The sequence below is a fragment of the Dendropsophus ebraccatus genome, chromosome 4, assembly GCF_027789765.1.
Source record: "Dendropsophus ebraccatus isolate aDenEbr1 chromosome 4, aDenEbr1.pat, whole genome shotgun sequence".
NCBI classification, from domain to species: domain Eukaryota; kingdom Metazoa; phylum Chordata; class Amphibia; order Anura; family Hylidae; genus Dendropsophus; species Dendropsophus ebraccatus.
The window spans coordinates 39,877,200-39,904,952 of NC_091457.1; the positions used below are offsets into that span (position 1 = coordinate 39,877,200).

General features: G+C 44.2%; 1 protein-coding gene across 1 annotated transcript in view; it reads right to left on the reverse strand.

Annotated features, from left to right (window-relative positions):
- The window catches only part of LOC138789263 (mucin-2-like), a 100,809-nt gene extending 81,629 nt beyond the window's left edge, over positions 1-19,180 (reverse strand). Inside the window, exons 1-10 of the mRNA XM_069967864.1 lie at positions 18,854-19,180; positions 17,554-17,600; positions 11,613-11,713; positions 11,320-11,471; positions 8,355-8,493; positions 6,396-6,509; positions 5,376-5,555; positions 2,382-2,621; positions 2,139-2,295; positions 1,228-1,356 (exon numbers count right to left, since the gene is read on the reverse strand). Coding sequence (XP_069823965.1) covers positions 1,228-1,356; positions 2,139-2,295; positions 2,382-2,621; positions 5,376-5,555; positions 6,396-6,509; positions 8,355-8,493; positions 11,320-11,471; positions 11,613-11,713; positions 17,554-17,600; positions 18,854-18,906 — 1,312 coding nt within the window. The 5' untranslated portion in view covers positions 18,907-19,180. The remainder of the gene's footprint in view (positions 1-1,227; positions 1,357-2,138; positions 2,296-2,381; positions 2,622-5,375; positions 5,556-6,395; positions 6,510-8,354; positions 8,494-11,319; positions 11,472-11,612; positions 11,714-17,553; positions 17,601-18,853) is intronic.
- Positions 19,181-27,753: the final 8,573 nt, after the last annotated feature.

Sequence of the window (27,753 nt, forward strand, 5' to 3'; positions counted from 1 at the left end):
CTGGCCAGATCGCCCATATTATAATCTTCTAGGCAGCAGGAGTTTTAAGGCTGTGGCCTAGAAGTGAATTAATTGCATCCTAACGTGGGCCAATGTAGCAACAACATCAAGTGTCCTGCGCTGGCTCATCCTGCAGCCTCAGGAGCTGCATTGTGGAAGCCAGGATAGCCAAATTCTAGGAGGGGGGAGGATGCAATCATCTGTTTTTTTCTCATACTGACATGTTCTCCAGGCTGTGGCTCTACAAATCCCATTGAGCCCTAACAGACGAAAGCTGTCCCCCTCCCCCGTACCGTTGCCCCCTAGTATTGTGCCTGCTGCCCGCTGTACTTTCCCCCCTTGTATTGTTCCTACGGCCCCATGTACTTTCGTCTCTATCTACTGTGCCTGCTGCCCCCTATATAGTATCTGCTGCCCCCATGTGTTGTGCCTGCTGTACCTCATGTATTGTGCCTGCTTTCCCCTGCAATGTATCTGCTTCCCCCCATGTACTGTTGTCCCCCATGTATTGTACCTGCTGCCCCTGTATTGTATCTACTGCCCCCATGTACTGTTGTCCCCCTTGTATTGTATCTGCTGCAGCCCTGTACTGTTGCCCCCCCCCATGTACAGTATTGAGGAAGACCACAATATGGGGGCTCCCTCACATCTACAGCCCTCCTGGTAAAAAGAGGGAGTGATTAACTGTGTGTAGGGGCACTATTGGGGGAATAACCTCTGTGTGGGGGAACTACTGGGGGAATTAACTATGTGTGGGGGCACTATTGGGGGAACTAACTATTTGAGGGGCTCTATTGTGGGAATTAACTGCTTATGGGGGCACTATTGGGGGAATTAACTTTTTGGGGCCACTGGCATCCACATCACTTTCGTAGGTGCTGACCATAATGCTGGATGCTTCCTACCATAGAACATAGAGCATAGAGCATACTAGGCCACAACCCAGTCGTCCCCCTAGGATGGCGGTATGTGTGTCATGGACGGTACATGCAGCTGTGAAGTGGATGCTTCTCTACCTAAACTTTTCTATCTTATACTTGCCCTGTCCCATCCTATCCTATCCACACACCGCTCTGACAGAGCAAGAAATGCCACCCTCCGCTTTGACAGTGCCAGGAACGCCTCACACACGCCTCACAACAGACATCAAATTTGGCCGGTGACTTTGTCCAATTTTTTTATTTTGACCCACTGTGTATTTGAGACTCCTGATACAGAGGATCTTACCTTCTAAACCTTTCAGGTTAGATGAACAAAGTCCATTGGGGTTCCTGCAGGTTTTCATGCATTGAGCACCACAGGGCTTATAGAACCATTCACACTGATTTTCTGCATTGTAGAAATCACAAAATATTGCTGATGGGGGCAAAAAATAAAGAAAACATGTAGTTAGGACAAAGTAGGTTGTTTCTTGTGACTTTTATATGATTAGGTACCCCAGGATTCCACCCCCCCCCCCCCCTTTACAAAGGTGCAGTTCTTTGTTCTCCCAGCTCCAAGCTGGGAGAACGAACGCTGAGAGACTGTGCCAGGTCAGGTATGTGTATTGGTGATGGGGGCTCTTGTGCCTGGAGTTGCAGGCTTCCTCTGGCTACAAGAGAGACTGGGAGGGCAGGAAACCAATATCTTCTTGCTTTGTCAGTCAGAATGCCACAGCATTTAACTGTGAGCATTCTTCACACATGTTCAAATTTAAAGGGCCAGGGGCTTGCAGGCCCCCTTAGGGTAAGTTCACACGGAGCAAAACTGGCGGAATTCCGCGGCGGAGAATTCAGCCAGCCTCCATGTTATACTGTCCATTTATGGGAGGGGCCTCTTCTCTCCACGCAGAAGAATGGACATGTCAATTCTTCCGAGCGAAGGCGCGAGCTTCTCATAGATGGCCAGTTTTACTTCATGTGCACTGGCCCTTAGTGTGCGAGCCCCGTGGCAGTGGCGTGGTCTGCCTTTATGGTAGCTACTCCACTACTTGGGGCATATTTACTGATAATATCTTTCTGCTCTGCTGTACTGTAATGATATATATGTTGCAGCTATTACACATTTTGTCAATACTCAATGTCACTTTTGCCTATGGTTGTCTTATTTTTCTTCATTTCTATAGAATGACAAGCCCATTTTCTTACAGCTCTACTCACGGCAGACAGTTGGAGATCTCCACTCAATACACACACAGGCTTCACTACATGCCTGGGCATAGGCCGAGACTGCAGTACAAAAGCATTCACAGTCTCCTCCCGTGTCACAAGCACATGTGTCTCTGAGACAAGCCTCATAATATTTCTCTGGGTCAACCTGTAATAGTGGAGTGAAAAAATTACTATAGGGTTAGCATAAAGTGAGCTAGTATTTTACAAATAATCTAACCTCTCAGCATTTACCTCACTGTGGCATGGTGCAAATACATGGCTAATAATAACATTGCACAGTTTGTGTGCTGAGGCTAGCCTGTATGGATGGACAACACAAGGATCCTTGGATATGTAGACTTCGGTGCAGTAAGGAGTTGCCTTCCAGCTGTCTCTAAATTCTTTCACATCTTCAACTACACACTGACTCCTCGTGGTAAAATCGTTGTTTGCATTTCCATCAAAGTTTCCACAAAGGCCACACACTTTCCCCTAAATAAAGTTTAACAGGTTAGTGTACAGAGTAAAACTACAATCTTATTTTCCCAATAGTTGATGGTTCCAGAAATGGGGATTCCATTAAACATCTTTTTTTGTTCAGCCACACATGGCATTTTAATAATTTTCCCCCATGCATTTTTTTCTATATTTTTATGGTTACTCCAATGTAGCTAAATTATATGTCCTGAACCTCCATTTGCAAAGTTATATAAGGCTATGTTCACACTATGTGAGAGACCGGCCGTTCCGTGACCCGGCCGGGTCACAGAACAGCCAGTCTCAGCAAAGATCATTCCGGCTGGTACACATCAGAACTTCACACAGCACACAATGAAGCTTGTGGCCGGAGCCACTCGTTTCATTGTGTGAACTGACAGGTCTTTCTGAGGCCGCAAAAAACTGACATGTCAGTTCTTTGCGGCGCCGTATGGAATCTCAGTGGGAGCATATACTGTACTATGTGTATACGCTCCGGCCGGCATCCCATAGCAGATAAGGCAGCGTTCCACACCGTACAAAGTACGGCTGATGGCAAGAATGGCCATACTTTGCCTGCCAGTGGCATTCCTAATGATGAAGAGAGTGGGGAGGAGGGACGGAGCGGTGGTGCAAAGTTAGGGCACAGATACTCTAGGCCACGGCGTTTGGCACAGGGCTGCAAGTTAAAAGCTGTTTTTAGGACAACAACTGCTTCACATACCGAACGGACCCCAGGACAGATCTTGGATAAACCCCTTAAGGCCATAGCACTTGCATTTTTTACTAACTTGTTATACATGTTTTTGAAGTCGTTACAATTACAACAATATGTAACATGTATAACTTTTAATTTTATCTGATGGCTTGTAAAAAATTCAAACCATTGATAACAAATATATGTTCCTTAAAATTGCTCTTTTTCCATGCTTATAGCGCTTTTATCCTTTGGTCTATGCGGCTGTGTAAGGTGTCCTTTTTTGCGCCATGATGTGTTCTTTCTATCAATACTTTAATTGCGCAAATGCGACTTTTTGATCGCTTTTTATTACAATTTTTCTGGATTTAATGCGACCACAAATGTGCAGCCACAGCTAGCACAGCTCTGGGAGTCGGGTCGTGACATCACCATTTTATCCAGGAAGTGAAGCCTTGATGCAGTAATAAGTGCAGGGAAAAAAAGCACTTCATGTGCTTTTCCCGTAATAAGTGTATATTGGTGATTTGTATAACTTTAGGGGGGGCAATACAAAACGTTTAACATTTTCATTTTTTTGGCAGATATTCCATTATAATCAATTTTTTTCCCACTAACACAGAAAATAATAACTGAGAAATGGAACTCACTATTTATTCCCATTATTCCGCTGTTTCTAGAAATCTCCCAAATGTGGCCACAGTGTGTCATCTGACTCAACCACAGGCCTCAGACATAACAGAGACATGATAAACTTTGGGGCCTTTTTTATTTCAGTTTTTTTAAGCCATTATGTCATGTCACAGAGGCCTTGTGGTGCCAAAATATTTGTGTAAGACAAAATGACGTTTCCATCGGTACCATTCTGGAGGACAAGTGACACCCTGTTCATTTTTTATTTAATTTTTTATAAGGTGGTACTAATAAAAAATACAATTTAGCAGCTGTTTCTCATAATTTTTTGTACGCTGTTTACTATATGTTACATATGACATGTTATCATTATTCTTCAGGTCGGTACGGTTACAGTGATATCCATTTTATATAGCTTTTGTTATAGTTTTTGGCATTTATACTATAAAAAACTGTGTCTTGCATATTGCAAGAGCTGTAATATTTTTATTTTTTCGCCAATAGAGTTGTGTGGGGGCTTTTTTTGCGTCATAAGCTAACATTTTTAGTGGTACACCTTTCAGGTACATGTGATGTTTTGATAGCTTTTTTCTATCTTTTTTAAGGGGGCAGGATAAACAAAAAAATGTCATTTTGGTTAGTCTTTTATTTATTTTTTTACAGCGTTAATTGGGCAGAATAATTAATATAATGGGTTAATAGACAGGGTCATTACAGACGCGACAATACCAAATATATGTATTTTATTTATAGGGGATCATTTATAAAGGGGGGAAGGGGAATGTGTATATTTATTTATTCATACTTATTTATTTATTTGGTTTATTTATTTATTTGTATGTATGTGTGTTTTTTCACTTTCACTTTTGCAGGTGTATAGTATATTACATTACCGCACATGATTAGTGCTGTAATGTATTATAGAGTGAATAAGCCGTCAGTACACTGACAGCTCATTCAAACGATCAGTGACCAGTGCAGGGGCCTGATCGTTATAATCCATAGCAGCCCAGATGCAGTGGGCAGCATCTGGGTTGCTATGGTTACCCCCCCTGAGCTGTTCGATCGATTGCATGGCTCCTGGGGGGGGGGGCTGGTTGAAGGGGGGGGGGAGGGGTCGGAGGAAGCCAATCCCATGGACCGCAGAGCCTATGGGGTTAATAGTGCAGGGGCAGCAGGAGGAAGCTGTGTGAGAAAGCCTCCTCTCGCTGCCCGATCGCCACTAGGGACAGCATGATGTTTCAGGAACGTCATGTTGCAGCAAGGGGTTAATCTTCTGTACCATATCTAAAAATTGTATCTAAAATCTAATTTTTTGGGGGCCACTTTATGTGAAGATATGTTACATGAACTTGCAATGGTCTGAGTTAGTCTTCTTTGAATAGGGAGCATTGCACACTGTTCTATCTTTCAATTTACAAATTATGTTTAAATATTACCTTAAATTCTGTGCTTAGGTGGATGTAAATACTTGTCTTTCGATCCCATACTATAACAAGTCCAATCTTGGTCTCAATGATTAGATACAAGCCCATAGTACGAGTCTTGTAAGGAATATCAACATTAATGGATCTTTCCACAACCTCTAAGCCTCCATCTGTGAGAATAAGTTTATGGGCCTGAATAAAAAGAAAGAAAACGTTAAATAATTATTTATTTGTCAACAAAGAGCTAACACATTGTAAACACCAAAACAATAGCGGTTGTTTTAAAATAATGGCAATTATTTGCCATTAAATGGCGGCCATCCACTCAAGATCAACAGTGTTTTCAATGCACTCCTGGTTTTGGTTGCAAAATACTGACCAAAATACTGAGCAAAAATACTGTGTGGGAACATAGCCTAAAGCATATAAAAGACATTAAAGTTGGGTAAGCTTCTGGTTACATAAAAATCTGAATTTCATAGAGATCTCATCTAATACTGGAAAAGCTGGATTTATTCCTGGGAAACTGGGAATCTTAGGACCGGATCTAGCTTTTCTAAGCACCCAGAGGTTCAAAGTCTGCAGGCTAATAAGTCGCCTGCCGAGCTATCAAAGTATTTTGCTTAGTTAATACTGTAAATTCAATCATCTCTACTTATAACCATAGTCATTCAAGCAATAAATTCCTTGAGCACTCATTACTCAAATCGATTATTTTTTAACACTCGAGTGCTTGATGAGATCCATTAAAAACAATGGGGGACTCAAACATTTAACCAGGTATCAACCTTTCAATAAGCTTTTATTTTTTTTTATTTTTTTTTTTAATTATTTTTTTTTTTTATTTTTTTACTTCCAAGCACTTTAGCATCAAGCATTCTTAAATAGCCCAATGCTCTAGCAAATATGCTCGGTCAACAGTACTTACAACGGTTTCAGATATGTGATATATCCATTTTTCCCTCTTTATTCAGTAGTTTTTATTAACACTTGTATCACTCATGAGATATTTTTGTTGAAGACAATACTTACTCCTAGATAGACTATAATAGCTTTTGAGCAAGATGTTCCTGTTGTCCCACATGGAATGTTTTCTGAGATAATTTTAAATGTTCCATTCGTTAAGTGATCGATATCACAGTAATCCTATGAGATGATACAGTATAGAATGTTAGATACAGAAGATACCACTATACCGCTTTAACCAGAGGGCAAAAGGTGCACATGCACCGGGCTCACTGGTTAAAGGGCCCCCCAAGCAGGCCGGCGTTTGCTATGTGCGACCAGTGCGGTCGCACAGGGCTCCAGCCACCAGCCTGTCAGGGGGGAGCGCCATGGATGGGTAATCTACTTACCCATCCATGGCGCCCCCTGCAGGCCCCACAGGCTGCACTGTACCTTTAGCAGCAGCTGCTGGCCCCCTTCCTGTCAGTTATACTTGTGGCCGCAAGTCACAAGAGGTCACAAGAGGCTGCACTCTCCCTCTGGTGTCAGCGCCCGACGTCACTGGAGCGCTGATGCCAGGGTAAGGGAAGTGCGGCCTCTTGTGACCGCTGCAGTGCAGCCACAAGAGTGAATAGAAGATAAACGCGTGGACCCAGGTGAGTAGAAGTGTTTGTTTTTTTAATCTTAAATGGGAGGGGGAGCACACGGGGGGGGCACTATATACTATTGTGGGAGCACACAGGGGGTTATGTACTATTGGGGAGCACAGGGGTCTATATACTTCTGGGGAAGCACATAGGGGGGGCCATATACTATTGGGGAGTGCAAAGTGGGGCTATTTACTACTGGGGGAGCACAGGTGGGCTATATACTATTGGGGTAGCACACAGGGGGGCTATATACTTCTTGGGAAGTGCACAGGGGGCTATATACTATTGGGGGAGCACAGGGGGCTATATTTTATTAGTGGAGAGCACGGGGGGGCTATGTGGTACTGGGGGAGCGCACGGGGGGGTTATTTACTTCTGGGGGAGCGCACAGAGAGGCTATATACTACTGAGGAGTGCACAGAGGGGCTATATACTACTGGGAAATGAACAGGCGGGCTATATACTTCTGGGGGGGCGCACAGAGGGGCTATATACTACTGGTGAGCGCACAGGAGGGCTATATACTACTGGAGAGCACACAGGGGGGCTATATACTACTGGAGAGAGCGCACAGGGGGGCTATATACTACTAATGGGGGCACATGGGGTCTATATACCACAGCAACACCTTAAAACTATGGGGGCACAGAGGGGTGTAACTACTATATAGGGGTACAAGAGACCTAACTACTGTATGTGTTGGAGCCTAAAATATTTGTCTGGCAGATTCTGGAGAGAAGATTCACAGCCAGGAGAAGACTTCAAGGTGGCCCACGCTGGACAGAATCTGATCAGAGAAGACGCCCCCAGTGAGTCACTGAATGTAATTGCACTCTGTTATAGGCTTGTAGTTATAGTGCGGTATTATGTAATGGTATTATTGGTAATATCTTTCTGTTTTGTCCAGAGCAGTTTTGATGTAATATATAATCACTGTATATTAGAAATAGTGTTATAAGGTATATTGGGGCTCTTAATACAGTGTGGGGGCACTTTCAGCACATTATACTGTGTGTGATGCTCCGATTCTGATAACGTGTGTGTGTGTGTGTGTGTGTGTGAAGGGGGGGGGGGCGCCAAAAGGGAAGGGGGGGGGGGCACTCTTATATTAAAACGGCCCTGTATTAAAAAGACCCTGCCACTAGTACAATGCTTTTGTGTTTTCTACAGGCACAGTGTGATGAAACGTGGCTCCATTAATTCTAATGGAGCCGCGTTACAGGGGGGGGGGGGGGTTGTCACACTTGGGGCCTGCCAGTGCTTCATCCCGGGCCGCTGCTCGGTAACAGACCGGCACCGGGGTGTTCATGCAAAAAAAACGCTAAATCGATGTATTAATGGTACATTCGCATTAAGTTTGTCATTGACGGTTTCTGTTGCACATCTCACACTGTACCTGAACCAAAGTATATTCACAATCTCCATTGGTTGTGTAACGCTTATTGTCAAAGGTGATGTAGTGACCTTCTCCATACACCGTACATATTCCCTTTTCTGCTTTGCCTTCACACACCCATGTCTTGTTTCTACATACACTGTTAAAAAAGGCAAATTTTTAAGATGTTGCCACAATGTTCTTTGATGCAAATGAAAATCCTAAGTAAAATATATCACTTATTGTAAAAAGTGAGATATAATAATTATAAAGCACAAGTGGATGTCAAGTACGATTCCCATTTGAAGAAAAGTATCTTGAGAATTTAGGTATGGTTCAAAAGAGCAAATGTTTATGCCCTGCAGTTTCTATATTCACCAGGTGGTAGCAGAAGACGGCATACTTCCAATACTTATATATATATATATACATACTTATACAAATGTATATATATATATATATATATATATATATATATATATATATATGACAAATAGTAGCGGCACTCCAGCTTCAGTGAAGGTAAAGGTGATTTATTTCATGAATAAAACAACACAGCAGCGACGTTTCAGTCCTATTAGTAAGGACTTTTTTCAAGCTAGTGAGAACACACCCCTCTCTGGGTTATATAACACACAACACAAGTGAAATCAATTAGATACATCACATGATCGGCAAAACTTTTAAAAAAATTGGTTTCAGTGTAATACATATCAAGTGTATAGAATATTACAAAAATAAAAATTGTATTTGCATCTTCTTCGTGTAGATACAGTGTCCTTATGGGGACCACTTCGTGTCCCAAATTTGTGCCAAAGTCCATTATTGCAAGTACTCATTTGTGCAAAAATATCCTGGAATATCCAGAGAATAATTACATAAAGAGATGGGCAACAGTGTTCACTCCATACGCGCATTTTTCTCTGCCAAAAAGAGAATCTTTTGTTCTAATGTCACTCAAAAAACGCAACTAAGTGCGTGTCTGTCTGAATGACGTTCTAAATTGCAAAATAGCCGCATGCTGATATTTTTCAGCGCAGACCCATTTTGTGTCTACATTCTCCTCTAGAAGCAAAGAGATTGGGCAGATTATAAACAAACATACAGCGCAGTTATCCACACATAAGGGAATTTCAGACCAGACCTCTATTATCATATAGAAGACCACGCAACTTAAAGGACCAATTGGTGTCCGCAGAGACAAGGAAAGGGAAAGATACACCGGATACATTCTTGGGTCCTAGAAAAGTTGGTTCATTTCCATGTCTGAATTGTGTTAACTGCCGCTACATGATCAAAGGTTGCAATTTTACACATCCACAAACGGGCAAAGTGTATGACATTAGAAGGTACCTGACATGTACATCAGATTGGGTGATCTATTTATTAATATGTCCATGTAATCTTAGGTACATAGGCGAGACCACATATGATGCAAAGACGCGATTGAACCAACACAGATATACCATAAGGAAGAAACGTCTTGATTTGCCTATATCCAAACACTTCACCGAAGCAGGACATTGCAAAAATGACGTAAAATGTATCTTACTTGATCAAGTTCCAACATTACCCCGAGGGGGAGATAGGCATACACGTCTTAAAGTAAAAGAACTAGAATGGATTTTCCGCATGAATACATTAAAGCCGAATGGCTTAAACATTGAATTTAAAATAATGCCTAAATATTGTAAATAAGTTTCCCTCTGTGATAAGAAATGTTGTGAAATGCTTTAAACTGAGTGTGAGAATAACACTAGAGCACCAATTCACACAACATGTATATACTTACCTGATTTTCTCTTATTCATAGATTATTGTCAAGCTACCTGTGGAGATGGGAGAGCAGTGATCACCCAGCGTTAAATACTCTGCCAGTACAATTATCCCCTTTACCACGATTCAAAGCTGCACAAGACCCTGGAAACACCATTACATTTACAAGACCCAGAAGAGCCCCCACAGGTTCGGAGTGAAATTTCCCGGCTGTACGTTTGGATGAGGTGGGGAATATGATCTCCACTCTGCGCATGGTGGGAGAGATCCTTACTGTACGCAGCTGTGTTAATAGGTGAGCCCTCCATAGTGGTCACGAGTCATTTCATCTTTATATGGGTCTGCGCTGAAAAGTATCAGCATGCGGCTATTTTGCAATTTAGAACGTCATTCAGACAGACACGCACTTAGTTGCCTTTTTTGAGTGACATTACAACAAAAGATTCTCTTTTTGGCAGAGAAAAATGCGCGTATGGAGTGAACACTGTTGCCCATCTCTTTATGTAATTATTCTCTGGATATTCCAGGATATTTTTGCACAAATGAGTACTTGCACTTATGGACTTTGGCACAAATTTGGGACACGAAGTGGTCCCCATAAGGACACTGTATCTACACGAAGAAGATTCAAATACAATTTTTATTTTTGTAATATTCTATACACTTGATATGTATAACACTGAAACCAATTTTTTGAAAAGTTTTGCCGATCATGTGATGTATCTAATTGATTTCACTTGTGTTGTGTGTTATATAACCCCGAGAGGGGTGTGTTCTCACTAGCTTGAAAAAAGTCCTTACTGATAGGACTGAAACGTCGCTGCTGTGTTGTTTTGTTCATGAAATAAATCACCTTTACCTTCACTGAAGCAACTGGAGTGCCGCTACTATTTGTCATATATTCAGCCAAGCACCACGGGATCCTGGTACTTTTGCTGGCACCCACCTGATTATACCGATATATACATATACACACATATATATATATATATATATATATATATATATATATATATATACATATACATACATATATACATATATATATATATATATATATATATATATATGTGTGTGTGTGTGTGTTTCTGAAACCTCTAGGTTACAATACCAGTAATAATAAATACATAATGAATACAAGCAGTTGTTACTGTATAGTGGCTTGTTTACACTGTATAAAATGTAGCGTAAATGCATAAAGTGTACACACCATTTATTGCAATGTATTGTGGCGACATCGCCCGAGTAGTAATTTGTCTTATTGTGAACGCATGGACATTCATCTTCCTTTATACAAGTTTTGTTCCCATGTAGAACTAATCCTTTTGGACATAAGCAGCCTGATACACACAGTGGGCTGTACTGTCACGGTACAGGGGTCAGCAATAGGAATATGAGGAAACAAAGAGTAATAGATTACATAAATGTTGCTAATATTCCAAACTAGATGAAAACATAGAAAATAAGAATAAATGGTTTGAAGCAGAAGTACTCTATACTCACACACTGTACAGTTGATGTATCACAGGTCCGAGAACACTCTGCTCCTTTTGCTGTTTTTCCAGCTTTATCACAATCAAAGTAAACCAAGGGAGGGGTACACTCTGAAAAATGTACGATACAGGAGTGCTTGGTAATCAATACCTGTCAATGGCTTTCTCACAGATCTCAACTATACAGAAGTATTTCCTGATAATGAACTATATTTTACTCACCTACTTAAAGCCACCATCTTGTAGTTAAAGGGAACCTGTCACGGCCCATGCCAGGGTAAAGGCTGCCCGACCCCGCCCGCTAGAGCCCCAGATACTTACCCCATCTTGTTAAGTCCCGCTCCTGGAGCTGGTCTCGGGACGGAGATATCCTAGTCGGAAGCCCGGCGCGCGCTCTGCATAGATGAGTCCAATGCCCATAGAGAATGAATGGAGCAGGACTGGGACAAAGGGTAGGCAGGAGTAAGTGATGGCCCAGGGCGCCATCTAGTGCAGAATTACAGGGGGCACAATTTTGACCTTTTTCAAATTAGATTTTACTCTGCTCCACCTGGCGCCCTCTGCGTTCACATGTCACTGGCATCCCCCAGCCGCCCCCCCTGACGGCCTCCCACCCGACCTCACCTACATCAGAAACTCTTCTCCGCTCTGCCTCCACAGTGGCTGCAGGCTCTATCCCTGCAGTAGGCACTTGCACTCATCTCTCTGCTTGGCTCCGGACCTGCAGCTATGCTTCTCACCATTGTCACATGATGTCCAGACCAAGCAGGAGAGGAGAGCCTGCACACCCCCCAGGGACGGTGCCAGTTGGATGTCATTGAGGCCGCTCTGGCTGGCATCTGTTGCTCATTGGTGGATCAGAGGGCAGGAGGAAGTTCCCACAGTTCCATAAGCTCCTCTGTGCACGGACACAGCAACCGAGAGGAAGCGCCCCTCCCCCGGCCGACCCGTCCTGACAGAGCAGAGTGTGAGTAAACCTCTTCCTCCTTTATCTTCTCTTATGCAGGGCACCATTCCTTGTACATGTGGGAGGGTCTGTGACAGGACACATGTACTCTGAGGTGGGGGCAGCAGTCCTGTCACACCCTGGGATGGGAAGGGTGGGGGGCTCCACTCACTGGCTATGGCTGTCTTCTTATCTTTATTTGTTGCAGCAGTCAGATCTTACTCTTACACTGCTGTTCTGTAGTTAATGTAATAGGGATGTCTGGAGGAAAGTATTGAAAGGGTTATGCTGGGTTTACACGTAACGATTATCGTGCGAATTTACGCAATAACGATCAAATTTGAACAATAATCGTACGTGTAAACGCAGCGAACGATCAAACGACGAACGAGAATTCGTTCATTTTGATCTTTCAACATGTTATCAAATCATCGTTCGTCGTTCGCAAAAAAATTGCCGATCGTTCTGTGTAAACAGTTGTCGCACGATAGTCCGGCCGCCCGCCGCCCGGCCCCCTGCTCTCAGCCCGGCCCCCCGCTCATCCGCAGCCCCCTGCCGCCGCTCCGATACCCCCCGCCGCGAGCATACGTTACCTGCTCCGCGTAGCAGGTCTTCCGACATCCCCGGCTCCCCTCTTCAGTGCACTGATTGGCTGAAGAGGGGAGCCGGGAATTTCAAACGGCTCCTCTTCAGCCAATCAGTGCTGCCTTGCATTGATTGGCTGAAGCGGGGAGCCGGGAATGAGCGGGGGACCGGGCTGCTAGCGGAGGGCCGGGCTGCGGGCGGGCCCGGCTGCGAGCGGAGGGCCGGGCTTCGGGCGGGGGGCGGGGCTGCGGGCGGGCCGGGCTTCGGGCGGGGGGCGGGGCTGCGGGCGGGTCGGGCTGCGAGCGGAGGGCCGGGCTGCGGGGGGGGGGCCGGGCTGCGGGCGGGCCGGGCTGCGGGCGCGCGATCGCAAAACGATTTTTCCGTACGATATATCGTAACATCTAAACGATGATCGTTATGAAAAAAAAAATCGTTACTCCAACATAATTAATCGTACGATCGGGCCGATTATCGTTTCGTGTAAACGCAGCATTAGACTTGCTGCTTTTAAGCCACAGATAAGGAGACAGGAGCAGGGAGAGAAGGGACCAAGGTCTGTACTGTGGGTCCCTAACACACAATACAACAGTGCAGAACATCATAGCTATCCATCAGTAATCCGCCACATAGGAGGTCTCCGATTCTCTAAAAAAAACAGCCTTTACATGTCACATTAAACTATGGTGTTTCTTCCCCCTTTAAAATAAAAAAAACTTGTGACCAGAATGTTGCATTTGTGCCGAATGTCGACAAAACCACACTCCCATTTCTTCACCGATAGCCATGTAATGTTGCTGGGATTGTTGGCAATATGGCACAGCTCTTGGTAAAGAAATTGTGTAGTTTCCGAAGCGTTTAAAACACATTGTGAATGTGAAGTAAAGCCATCACACAGAGCTTCCTAGACTATGCACTATGAACAATGCAGAAGTATGTGAGCATCATGTCATGAGCTATAGACAGTAAGAAACCAAGTCCGATACCAAGTGCTTTAAGGAAATGTGACCAGAAATCATCCAGTGCATAACCCCTTTAGGCTGCATGGAACACAGACATGGAAAGCCTGTAACAGACGGTTATGGTGTATGATGGTAGTGGTCAATGTGTGACAAGCTTATTTGTCCTGTGAATACTGATATTATTGGTAACATTTTTGTTTATCATAGTGGATTCAGTGACCGTATAGTGGTATTAGTCATTATGTGGTGGCAATGGTAGTGGTCATGATGTGGAGGTATTATCTGTTACCAGTATACTGGTATTATTGGTCTACTTATTGTATACTAGATTATCAGTATAGCGGTAATAATATTAGCTTTTTTTTATCCTAATGTTATTTGGTAACTATGATGGCTGTTTAGAGATATACAGTACATATATATAGTCTTTTTTATGCAGATATATAATTTTTCTTTTTCTTTTTCTTTTTTGCAGGGGGGGGGTTGGCATTTGCTTTCTCTGCCTAGGGCACCAAAACTCCTTGTCCCGGCCCTGCAATGGAGCCGTCATTCTCTATGGGCGTCGAACTCATCTATGCAGTGCGTGTGCCGGGCTTCTGACAAGGATATCTCCGTCCCGGGACCTGCTCCAGGAACGCAGGAACGGGACTTGTTGAGGTGGGGTAAGTATCCAAAGCTCTAGCGGAAGTCGTGCGGCCTTCACCCCAGCACGGAGAGTGATAGCAGTGGCGGAACTACCGCCGTAGCAATGGTAGCCGTTGCTACGGGGCCCGCCGCATCAGGGGGCCCGGGTACCGATCCTGTAATAGACCAGACCCGGGCCCCCTGATATCCTGTTTAGCACCCGGCGGCCGATCGGGCCGACCACAGTGAAGGTGCTGCTCCTTCAATGTGAGTGCTCCTGGTGAGCGCTCACAGCTGCGATGTACACAACTCCAGTGTCTGTGTAGCGCCGCCGGAGCCGGACCGCGACTGAAGGGGAGCCTTCCCGGGGATCTGGCATTCAAATACCAGATCCCTGGGCAAGCGTAACCTTTAGCTGTGCGTTCGTCTTTAAGACGCATGTATAGCTAGAGGGAACCTCGCACCAGGTGACTTCCGGGCGCTGGGAGAGGGCGCCACTGGAAGCTGCTGGGATCCGGTGAGAGGTGAGTTGGTTTTTTGTTTTTTTTTTCACTACTTTCACTGGGAGAGGGGAGGCTGTGCTACAGAGGGGAGGCTGTGCTACAGAGGGGAGCCTATGCTACAGAAGGGAAGCTGTGCTACAGAGGGGAGCCTATGCTACAGAAGGGAGGCTATGCTACAGAGGGGAGGCTATACTACATGGGGGTTATACTACAGGGAGGGGTCTATACTACAGGGAGGAGCTATACTACAGGGGGAAGCTATACTACAGGGGGAGCTATACTACAGGGGGGAGGCTATACTACATGAGGTTATACTACAGGGGGGAGCTATACTAGAGAGGGGGGCTATACTACATAGGGTTATACTACAGGGGGAGCTATACTACAAAGGGGGCTATACTACATAGGGCTATACTACAGGGGGAGGCTATACTACAGGGGGGGGACTATACTACAGGGTGGTATTTATTTCAAAGGGGGAGCTATACTACAGGGGGGCTTTATTTCAAAGAGGGGCTATACTATGGGGGGGGGCTTTATTTTTAAGGGGGTTTATACTACAGGGGGGGGCTTTATTACCAAGAGGGGGTATACTACAGGGGAGGCTTTATTACAACGAGGGGCATTATTACAAAGAGGGGCGATACTACAGGGGGCTTTATTACAAAGATGGAACTATACAGCAAAGACGGTAATATACTACACAGAGGCTGGACAAAGGGGGGGATATACTGCACAGAGGGGCCTATATTACAGAGGCTGCACAAAGGGTGGGCTAAACTTAGGACACATAGATGGACACGGAGGACCTATAGATGGGCTGCTTTGAGTGGTATATAGTTAGTACATATAGGCAAAAATGGGGCTGGCCTTACTATATGGTGACTGCATCGAGGGGCCTATTACTACATGGGAGCTGCACATGGAGGCCTAACTACTATAGAGATGCACAGAATGGGGCCAGACTACTATACAGGGGCACAGAAGGGTCTAACTACTATATGGATACAGAACTAACCACTATATGAGGGCACAGATGAGGCAGTATAAATATGAAGGATAATGATGGTGCATGAGTGAAGAGCCTAAAATTTTGCGTGGCAGATCCTACGGGGATGACTTGTGACTGAGAGAAGTCCTCATGATGGACCGGGCCGGATGAAGAGGAAGAGTCAAAGAGAGCAGCTCTGATTGGAGAAGACGCCCCCTGTGAGTCATTGACTGTAACTGCACTGCAATCACTTATGGTTTAGACCTGATATCTGCTGCTATAAGGTCACTGTATGAGGTGATATTGGTCTTTGTACAGTGGATTTAATTCAGTAGAAGTGGTGGTATTAGTCAGTATGTGGTGGTAATACTGACTAATGCGGGGGGGGGGGGGGGGGGGCAATCAAAAGTTTGCAATGGGGCTCAGCCATTTCTAGTTACGCCCCTGAGTGACAGGTTCCCTTTAACGTTGTACAATTGACAGTATGCATGTGAAATCAGGTTATGAGAACAAAATTAACAATAGGAACAATCTTCCGAAATTAGAATATATGTTTACACAATATACTTTTTATGCTCACACATACTTTTTATGTGTGAACATAGCCTTAGAATATTTCTTGGTCATTGTATTATGGTATTATTTAAATACTAGATAGTGATATTATATTTGGCATTTAAAGTGTACCTTTTTATTGCTCTTGATCAAGTACTTTATAGAGTGCACAGGTCCCCATTATCTCTAGCTCAGACCCTGATGCCACTAAAGCTACTAAATTGTCAAATTACTTTACAGTAATAGGCCATGTTCACACGCTGTATGAACATCGGCCGTTGTTTGACCCGGCCGGGTCAAACATCAGCCGATGTCTGAGATGTTCACCTGGCCGATACTGCAGCATTGGCTGGATGATTATACCTTTATTTTAATTGGATTGAGGGCACATTCGGGTGTGCCGGCGCTCCAGTTAGCCATAGAGCACAATGTAAAGTATGGCTGGGTGCCATACTTTACACTTTGAGTACAGGCTATCTTGTAAGGCTACAAAATAGACCTCTTAATTATTTTGTGCAGAGAACCAGGGTGTATACACTACAGCCGTGATTCCATAGACTGCAATTCAATGAAGCACTCTACAACAACGGCAGTTGTTTAACGCCCATATACATTGTGTGAATGAGGCCATAGGCTATTTCCATTTATCAGGCAACCGTAAGGCTGCATCCATCTTTTCCAGCCACTGGGATTCAAACAACAATTAATGAATATATTGTTGCAACGTAGAGGATGAGTCTGAAGATTTTATATTTTAATTTATAATTAATAAAGAATTTACAGATTACCTGTTATGCCTTGGTCATCACAAAGTACTTTTCCATTTGTGCAGTTGCTATTAGGAGAAAGTAAGACATTTAGCCACTTTTAAATATAATAAGCAAAACTTGAATCTAAGGCCTTATTCACACATCCCGTAATTTACGGATCCAAATTTCCGTATCAGAGTTAGTGCACATTGATGTCTATTGGGCTATTCACATCAGTAGATGAAACGGATAAAAATCAATGCCGAAAAAAAAAAGGAAATGTCCTAGTGCGGACCCAGTGCGGACCCAGATTTTTTTACGGATCCTCTCATTGAAATCAATTGTTTACAGATTGTTTACGGATTGCAACATCTTTGGCATCCGTATTTCCGTATTTCAGTAAAAAAATACGGATGACACATAGGTCACAAGGTTCTGTTTCTAAGCAACCATAGGCTGACAACCGATCATGTGACTTATTTTAGGGGTTGGGCAAACTGGAGCTATTTTTTTTTAACCTACTCAACTTTATTAACTTGTATAAAGCAGTCAGTAGTAAAAACGGATTTACGAAAATACGGATGCAATACGGATGTACTACTCATGGAAAATGGAAATTGGCTCAGACCTTAAGGGGTTAAACCTACAGTTTATGAGATTCGGCACAGGTGGGTGCAATGCACTGATGTCATCATGCCCACCTGCACCATAATGCTGACTACGCCACCACAAGCTAGAATAGGTCTGTATGCTGAGCAACTTCATTCATTGTGGGAACAGGTTTAGGTGAATATCCTTTTTTTTAACCAGTACTTACCATTGATTGTGGAATATGTCAAATAAAGTATCCAATGGTAGGATAGAGGCAACCCATAAAAGTAACACAAAACTAATTTGGAGACAGCAGTCAAAGGTAAGTAAACATATTAGATGCATATTAAGGCCGGGTTCACACTATGTATGACACCGGCCGTTCTGTCACACAGCCTTGTCACAGAAAGGCCGGTGTCAGTGAAGTTCATCCCGGCTGGCACTGCAGTAACGGCCGGATGAACTTAATTTCTTTTTAATTGGCATGGAGGAAAGATATCTACCAAAAATGTGTCTTGCAATAACATTGCCCTGCTGTCTGTCTTCTGGGTCAGCATGGACAACTCAGCTCATGCAATACATAGTACAGCAAGCACTGTGTGTGAGCAGAGTTCATCAAAAATTACATGACTACTAGCAGAGCTTTGTATGCAGTCAACCCACTGGAGGATAGTCTGGCCCTCTGGTGGGCCAGTCTGACATGGATTACAAATATCCTAAATAAATAGCAATAAATAGCTTACATTACCATATAAGTCGTCCCACATTCAAAGGTTCAGTTGCTGACACAGGGACTCCCATATAGTAGCATGGACAGTCTTCTTTTTTCACACAAACACCTCTATCATCTAGATATGTTCCATTTGGACAGACACAGCCATCAACTGCATGGAACTTGAGCTTACATACGGGGTCTGGTTCAGAAAGGGAACGGCAGGTGGGTATGCAGGTAGTCACTGCATAACTGTACACGAATGAAGGGGGACAGTGGTATATGAAGTTTCCTTAAAGGAAAAAAAATAATAGTAAAGGTTGCATCTAGAGATGGGGGAAGTTTTCAAAAGTTCAGTTTGGCAGGTTTGTAAATTGTTGGTACAAAGTTCTCGTACTTCTGAACTGAACCTTAAAGGTATTGGCCACTTTATAGTAAAATTGTTCAGTGTACAGTATTAGTAAGTAGTAAGTGCACTCACAGCACTTACTGACAGCAGCTCTCTGTGTACCTCATAGAGCTAAAGTCAGGCTTCCCTCCTCCAGGCTGTTCTGCACCGCTTTGTTGTGAGTCTGTCCATAAGATGGCCGACAAGTAGGAGCATGTGATCATGCCCCAACCTCAGTGTTCTCCATTGGCAAATACAGTTTCAGTGGTGGACACGGGGGGGCGGAGCATTGTCACATGCTTCTACATGTCAGCCATCTTATGGACAGACTCACCACAGAGCAGGGCAGCACAGCCTGCAAGAGGGGAGTCTGATTTTAGCTTTATGAGATACACAGGGAGCTGCTGTCAGTAACTATTTTACTGTAAACATGCCAGGTTTCTTTTAATGATTTTTTTGTGTGGAGTATCCCATTAATACTGTGGACTATTTTACTTTTAAACAACTTGACAACCCCTTTCATACAGTCAATTCCGTTTTCCAGTGATCAACTTATCGGGTGATCACTGATTTCCTATGAAAGCCTGGGAAATGTTTTACATGGCACCCATACTGCTTGTCTTTACTCTGGGGGATTTCCAGGTAGGCATCCCCTCCTTCTCTATTCATTTCAGCAGCTTGATGTATAATACTCTTTGGCCACCCTTTCCACATACAACGAAATCAGATTGTCAGCAGTCTCCTTCATGTAAACAAATCCGCTGTATATAACCGTATACCAGTGGGTTCTAAACTAAATGACAGGAAATGCTGGGAATTGTAGTGTATAGACATTTCTGTGAACCACAAGTGTCCCTCCAAAAAGATGGGAGATATGGAGGAAGGGCTGACTGCAAAGCATTATGGGGAAACTTGATGTTATGTGTTTTCAGTCATCATCATCATAAGCTTTACAGCAATGGAGCAGCTTTATCATACTGCTACAGACAAAACATGGTCTGATTCGCCCATAGCAACCAATCACAGCTCACCTTTCATATCTTAACAAGCTCTTATAAAATTAAAGCCGAGCTTTGATTGGTTTCTATGGGCAAGTCTAAGTTGCACATGGCAACCAATCACAGTTCAGCTTTTATTTTGCCAGAGTAATTTGAGAAACGAAAGCTCAGCTGTGATTGGTTGCTATATGCCACATCAAACCATATTATTTAGTTATCTTAGTGTGGCCTAACCATAAGCTGTTTGCTTGGTCACAAGTGTGTTTAATGACCTCTGCAGTAAAGTGCATTGCCAGTCATTAATGGGTTAATGCTTCAGATGTGTTTACCTGAAGTAACCATGGCAACCGTGCACTGTGATGACAAGCGCTTAAGTCATAAAGAAGGTTCCATAAAGCAATGCACCGCGCCCTGATCAGTGCCATCTTGGATGCGCCAGAGGACCTTGAGCTTGACCACTTTACTGCCCCATACCCTTGATGTAATTTGGAGGTTCTAGCAGGGGAAAAGGGATGGTCTACTTTAGACTGCGCCTTCATCGAGTCTACACCTAGAAGAGATACATCTGCCTGCCTAGCCATCAATAAGGAGACATATTTCAGCCAGATCTCTCTCAGATCCACTATATTATATTTATAGTATAATATTACCCTCTGGGCCCAGAGGAGGGGCAACTCTCCAGCCATGGCTCCCTCGAGGTTTCCCCCACAGGGGGGTTTTCCTCGCCTGAGTGCTGGAGGGTGACTCTTCGTGTGTCTGGGGTCTGCCATTTTCAGTGTCATGTAATTTTAAATAAAATTGGCACCCTTTGACACCTGATTACAATGTGTTGTGTCTTTATTTTTGTTTTTGGTTGAAATTCTTATTCTTGGGAGTTTGTGATCCGTCACCAGTGGTGTAGCTACCGCGGTCGCAGCGGTCACTGCTGCGACCGGGCCGCTACAAAGCGGCCCCCCTTGCCACTGCACTGCCGTCCTCCCACTCCCTCTTTTGACCGCAAGCAAAGGGTCACAAAGAGTCAGCCTACCCCCTAAATGAGGGTGTAAAGGGGCCAATAAGCGCAAGTAGCATGAGCAAGAGCATGTATGTGCGTATCCCTGGATTAAAGGGGCACTCAAATCTTGAAGAAAAAACATGCATTGCAAGGTTTATACCTATATCTGCAAGGCTGCAAGGACAAAAGGTAGCACATTATTGCAACATGGACACCACCATAAATATACATCATAGTGTATATACACAACCCAGTGTGTGGGCAGCATCAGGGGCAAGGTAAAGTATTGCACCCCCACACACATACATCCAGGTGTGGCCTTGGTAGCTCCCCCCTGCAAAATCCACAGGATACACAATGGAAAGGGCAGCTCCGGCCACACTCTGCATTGTGTGCTATGGTGAATTGGGATGCGGGCGCACTTGGATTTCACGGCATATTTTATGTAAGAAATAGGTAAAAAAAAGTAGGTGACAAAATGCAAGAGCTATGGCCTTTTAAACATGAGGAAGGTTTGGTCCTTAAGGGGTTAAGGAAGCGCTATGAGGGCACGAGGACGGGTATGTATACTTTCGTTATTATATTCCCACACACCCCTGCCTGCCTGAGATTTGTTAGTTTCATGGGACTTCTCCTTTTAAGATACTTATGTGGCACATTATGCTGTTTGCATAGAGTGAGTGACAAGTTACTAGCAGTGAGCTAGCATTGCTGCTCACATAAAGTGTCGGACTGGCCCACCAGAGGATCCTCCGGTGGGCCCCCAGCTCAGAACTTTCAGTAACACTGACTGACATGTCATTTCTCACTGGTTCTTTATTGGTGGGCCCCCAGGATAATTTTCTCTGGCAGGCCCCCAGGATAATTTCCTCTGGCAGGCCCCAGGTATCCCAGTCCAACACTGGTCACATACACAGTGCTGTGCAAGGTACCTCAGTCGAACACTGTCAATACTTATCTATCCACGTTCTCCGGTGTCCTTGATCTGTGGTCTCTGGTGTCCCACGTAGCCATAATCCCACTCAGTCAATTCTTTCCACACTTAATCCATGCAAAGTGCCAAATACATTATATGAAGTGTTATTTTCCCTTTTTAGAAACAATGCCTAGTAATGCCTGTTAATGAAAACATTTCCTCTGCCGTATGTAAATTAACTGTATAATGTCAGCTGGGTGTTACTGCTTTCAAATGCTATTCCGCCATGCTAGTAAGTGCTTAAGTGAATTTTTATTATAAGGGGAATATCTAAGCATTAAAACAATAGAAGGGTGGGTGTCAGGGTAGAAAGACCTGTATATATTGCGCCATAGTCTAGATTGGAACAGAGGAAAGAATAGTGGCTAGCAGTGTTGGACTGGGGTATTGAAATTATCCTGGGGGCCCACCAGTGAAGGACCTGAGAGAAACAACATGTCAGTCAGTGTTAGTGCAGGTTTTAAAGTTGAGGACCCACCGGAGAATCCTCTGGTTGTCTGGTGGGCCTGGTTCATAGGGTGTCATGCCTATCCTGGGAGATAAGTTAGTGAAGTGGAAAGGGTGTGTTTTGACAAAGTTAAAATGAGCACATGCCTGGGGCACCTTATTTATTAAAAACAATAACAGTGCCTATATATCACTAGTATTGGCTGACAGGTTGGGGAAATGAGCATGGATGTTTGCTTTAATTAAAATTACCAATTAATTAAATTACTTTTTCTTTAAGAATTTTTTTTTCAATTTTCTGCTTTACCTGCGTTCCTCACGCTAGCTAGGTAACAACTGATAAACTAAAAAAAAAAGACTCAACAATGTATAAAACTAAACCTTTATTTGTAAAAAATAAAATGTGCGATATTGAAAAGGATTAAACTTAATAGAAGTGTGAGGTGAAGATTAGGTGGTCAGGACCTGTATTACAGTGGTATAAGCCCAATGTGTAAGTATTCAGTGATGTTCTAGCATTGTCATCACTTTATTTTAGTTGCAGCAGTAAAGGTCTTATTGAACAATAGATGGCAGAATCGCATAACGCATTGAAGCGTCCTGCGATCATTCAAACCACAGTATCAAACTGCTAGATGGCAATACTTAGTGTCTAAGATATCGCCTGTAGGTATATATAATGCTAATAGGTAATTCCTGCTGCAAGTACGTTACAACTATATAGCGGTATCTTGCCCAGTAAACTGCACAAGAGTAAACTTCATACGCAGTTTACTCACCACAATCATTCTAAGTTCAATGACATGCGCACTGTCGACATCATTTTCTTAGTTATCAGTGGAGATCCAGCAGCACTAGGCGGTCCCTGTCGATTGGCACGATGTGTGGATGCACGCTGGAGCCCACTATCTCAGTAGGTGGGTGTATAAATAGGAATAACAAGAGAGTCCAACAGCATCCAATCTTCCAAAGAGCCTTCAGAACTTTATTACGCTCACAAGCAATACGACTTTTCGACTCATGGTGAGTCGAAACGTCGTATTGCTTGTGAGCGTAATAAAGTTCTGAAGGCTCTTTGGAAGATTGGATGCTGTTGGACTCTCTTGTTATCATTTTTTCGGCCACATGCATTTCTCTTCATGTAGAAACATTGTCTGAATCGCGTTTTCCATGGTTTTTAACTGCTCAAAAAATAAACAAATCTTCACATTGAATCAATGATTAGAGTCGTCTGCATATTGTCTGAGGGAATTCTCACCACAGGATTGGTAGATTGGTAAGTAATAGCTCCAGGTGTCGCATTTAACACAGCCACACCAGACCTGAACAATACCGCCATACTGTGACTGGATAACACCGCCACACCAGACCTGAACAATACCGCCATACTGTGACTGGATAACACTGCCATACCAGACCTGAACAATGCCGCCATACTGTTACTAGATAACACAGCCACACCAGACCTGACCAATACCGCCATACTGTGACTGGATAACACAGCCATACCAGACCTAACCAATACCACCATACTGTGATTGGATAACACTGCCATACCAGAACTGACCAATACCGCCATTCCCCCCCTCAAAAAGACACTAGAACTACTGGCAAACCTGAATGGGAGGTGGAAGACTAAAAAAATACAAACATAAAAAAGTTGTTTCTTCCCCCTGCTCCCTGGTGCTGCCCCCCTGAAAGGTGATGCCCTAGGCACTGGACCACGGGTGCCTAGTGGTAAATACAGCTCTGCTAACACATCGGGCTTATACCTCTGTAATACAGGTCCTGACCACCTAATCTCCACCTCACACCTCTATTCATTTTAATCCTTTTCAATATTGCACATTTTATTTTTTTTACAAATAAAGGTTAAGTTTTAGGTCATGATGCCATGGTACCATACCCCGGAGCTTCTTCATAAATTGAATCCCTCTATATCCCCAACATGCTGGAGGTGTGCAGGTGCCATCGGGTCTCAATACCACATTTTTTGGGCTTGCCCTTTGATCAAAGGCTATTGGAGGGATGTTTGTGAACTAGCAACGAGGGTTTTCCAGAAACCTATCCCGGTGGAGCCGGCCTTATGCCTCCTTAATCTGACACCAAAGACACTGGGTAAAAAAGAATCTAAATTACTCCTTGTTCTGCTCACTGCAGCTAAGTCCCTGATAGCTCGGTCCTGGAAGCAGGTACTTCCCCCTTCTATGGATGGTGTGATGGGTAGAATGAAGGAGTTGAGGTCCTTGGAGCTCTTGACGGCGTCTTTAAATAATAAATTGGAGACCTTTGACCTGATCTGGTCCCCCTGGGACGTTCTTTTTCCCCCTGGCGTCATCTGAGTCGGTGGATCTGTAACCCTCCCTTCCTTCCCCTTCCTTGTCAATGTGTATTTGTTTTGTTTTGTTTTTTTTGTCTGTTCTTTCATGTCTTACAGTAAATATCATATATCGCTGTAATCAGTGGCGGTCTTTGGCACCAAGCACCCCAAGCGATCGCTTGCGGCCCCCAACATCCAGGGGGGCCCCCACGTCCTGCTCTTGTGCTCAAGACCGCTGGACAGGGCCGCTGCCCCGCTCGCTGCTGCCATCTGAACTGTAACTATGAGCACTTGTAATGAGTGCTCATAGTTACATGCAGCAGCACTGACAGGGCGGGAGAGACATTGGCTCCCTTCCTGTCAGTCACTCTTGTGGCCACAGAAAGTGTTTTCCCTGCGGTCACAAGTGGCAGCCTGGTCCTTGTGGTGCCGGCGCTGCAGTGACATCACTGGAGCATCGGCGCCAGGACAAGGGGAGTGCGGCCTCTTGTGATCGCAGGGAAAACCCTTCCTGCGGCCACAAGAGTGAAGAGAAGAGGAGACGCCCGGACCCAGGTGAGTATAAGTGTTTGTTTTATTGTGTTATATACTGTATGGGAGGGGGAGCACACAGGGGTCTGTTTAACTGGGGGAGCGCACATCAGGGGTCTATATAAATGGGGGGAGCACACAGGGGGGCTATATAACAGGGGGAGCACACAGGGGGGGCTATATACTACTGGGGCAGCACACAAGGGGGGGCTATATACTACTGGGGCAGCACACAGGGGGTCTATATACTACTTGGGGCAGCAGAATGGGGTCTATATACAACTTGGAGAACACACAGGAGGTCTATATCCAAGTGGGGGAGCACATAGGGGGGCTATATACTACTGGGGGAGCACACAGGGGTCTATATACTACTGGTGGGGCACACAGGGGGTCTATATACTACTGGGGGAACATACAGGGGGTCTATATACTACTTGTGAGGCACACAGGTGGTCTATATATAACTGGGGGAGCACACAGGGGTCTACATAATACTGGTGGGCACACAGGGGGTCTATATACTACTGGGGGAACCACACAGGGGGTTTATATACTACTGGAGGAATACACAGGGGTCTATATCCAAGTGGGGGAGCACACAGGAGGTCTATATACAAGTGTGGGAGCACACAGGGGGGCTAAATTCCCCCTGAGGGAGCAAACAGGGAGCCTATATACTAGTGGGGGAGCACACAGGGGGTATATACAACTGGGGGCAGCACACAGGGGGTCTTTATACAACTGGGGCAGCACACAGTAGGTCTATATACTTCTGGGGGAGCACATGGGGGGCTATATATAACTGGGGGAACACACAGGGGTCTATATACTACTGGGGGAAGCAAACAAGGGGTATATACTACTGGGGGCAGCACACAAGGAGTATATATTACTGGCGTTAGCGCACAAGGGGTATATACTACTGGGGGGCAACACACAGCGGTCTATTGTTTTGGAACGCGTGTCGAGGGGGGGGGGCCCAGACATGACTTCGCTTGGGGCCCCAGAAATGCCAAGACCGCCCCTGGCTGTAATTAGTTGGGGTATTTGTTGTCTTGTGCTATGGCTCTTGTTCTTGGAAATCTATGTCTCTGTACTACTGATATCGTAATGCACATTAAGTTTGATTTTTTTTTTGCAATGTAACCCATTTATCCTTTTTTCTGTTTTCTAATATCAGCTGCCATATTGTTTTGTATGTCTTCATATAATTGAAAAACCTTAATAAAAATTACAATTATAAAAAAAAAAGGTTAGGTTTTATACATTGGGTCTTCACAGCACAAGGTTTTTTTTTGTTTTCCCCCCGTTGTTTATTACCAGTGGTAATTTACCACCTATATCAGGGATGTCAAACTCAAGCCCTTCAGCTGTTGCAAAACGACAAGTCCCATCATGCCTGGACAGCCAAAGCTTTAGCTTTGGCTGTCCAGGCATGATGGAAATTGTAGTTTTAAAAAAGCTGGAGATCCTGAGTTTGACACGTCTGATCTATATTAAGGGTGAAACTACCGCTGTAACAGCCATAGCAGCTGCTATGGGCCCACCGCATCAGGGGGCCCTGTGGCCCACTCCTGCAATACACTGGGCCCCCTGAGCTGTCATCATGTTCAGCACCAGGTAGCCTCCTGGGTTCTGAAAATGTCCCTTTAATTTCAATCACCTTAATGACTGCACTACACAGATTAGTGGTCAGTTGGGAGGGGCTATGCTATGGCCCAGCCATTTCTAGTTACGCCCCTAACCTATATTATCAACCTTGCAGTATTTATTTTGTCTACTAGTCCTAATATTAAGCAGCTATCTCCTATTCTATATAAATCTCTTTCCAGCAATGTTCTCCTTTTTAGCAAAGAAAGGAGAATAGTAAACAGTGACACCAGTATATAGATAACACAGACACACACAATAGCTAAGGCTTACAGCTCAGCCTCCCCCTCCCTGAAGTATGACCTCTGCACAAGTCAGGGAGCATGTCCAGAAAAAGATCCAACTTTAACAACTAGGGTCTGGGCAAGCCTGTTTTGTTTATGTCCATGGGGCTTGCTGTAAAGTATATCTCTAAACCATGGCTGCCCCATAAAAATGTACTAAAAATGTAACAAAAATTTACAATCAGAAAATGAAAACAGATCAGTAAACAATAAGGTTTAAGTACCTGGCCCTGATCATTACAAAAAAAAAAAAAAGAGAAAAATCTGGGCAATACATTTACTATAAGGGCCAGTTCACACAGAGTAAAATCGGCAGAACTCTGTGTAATACTGTTTGTGTATGGG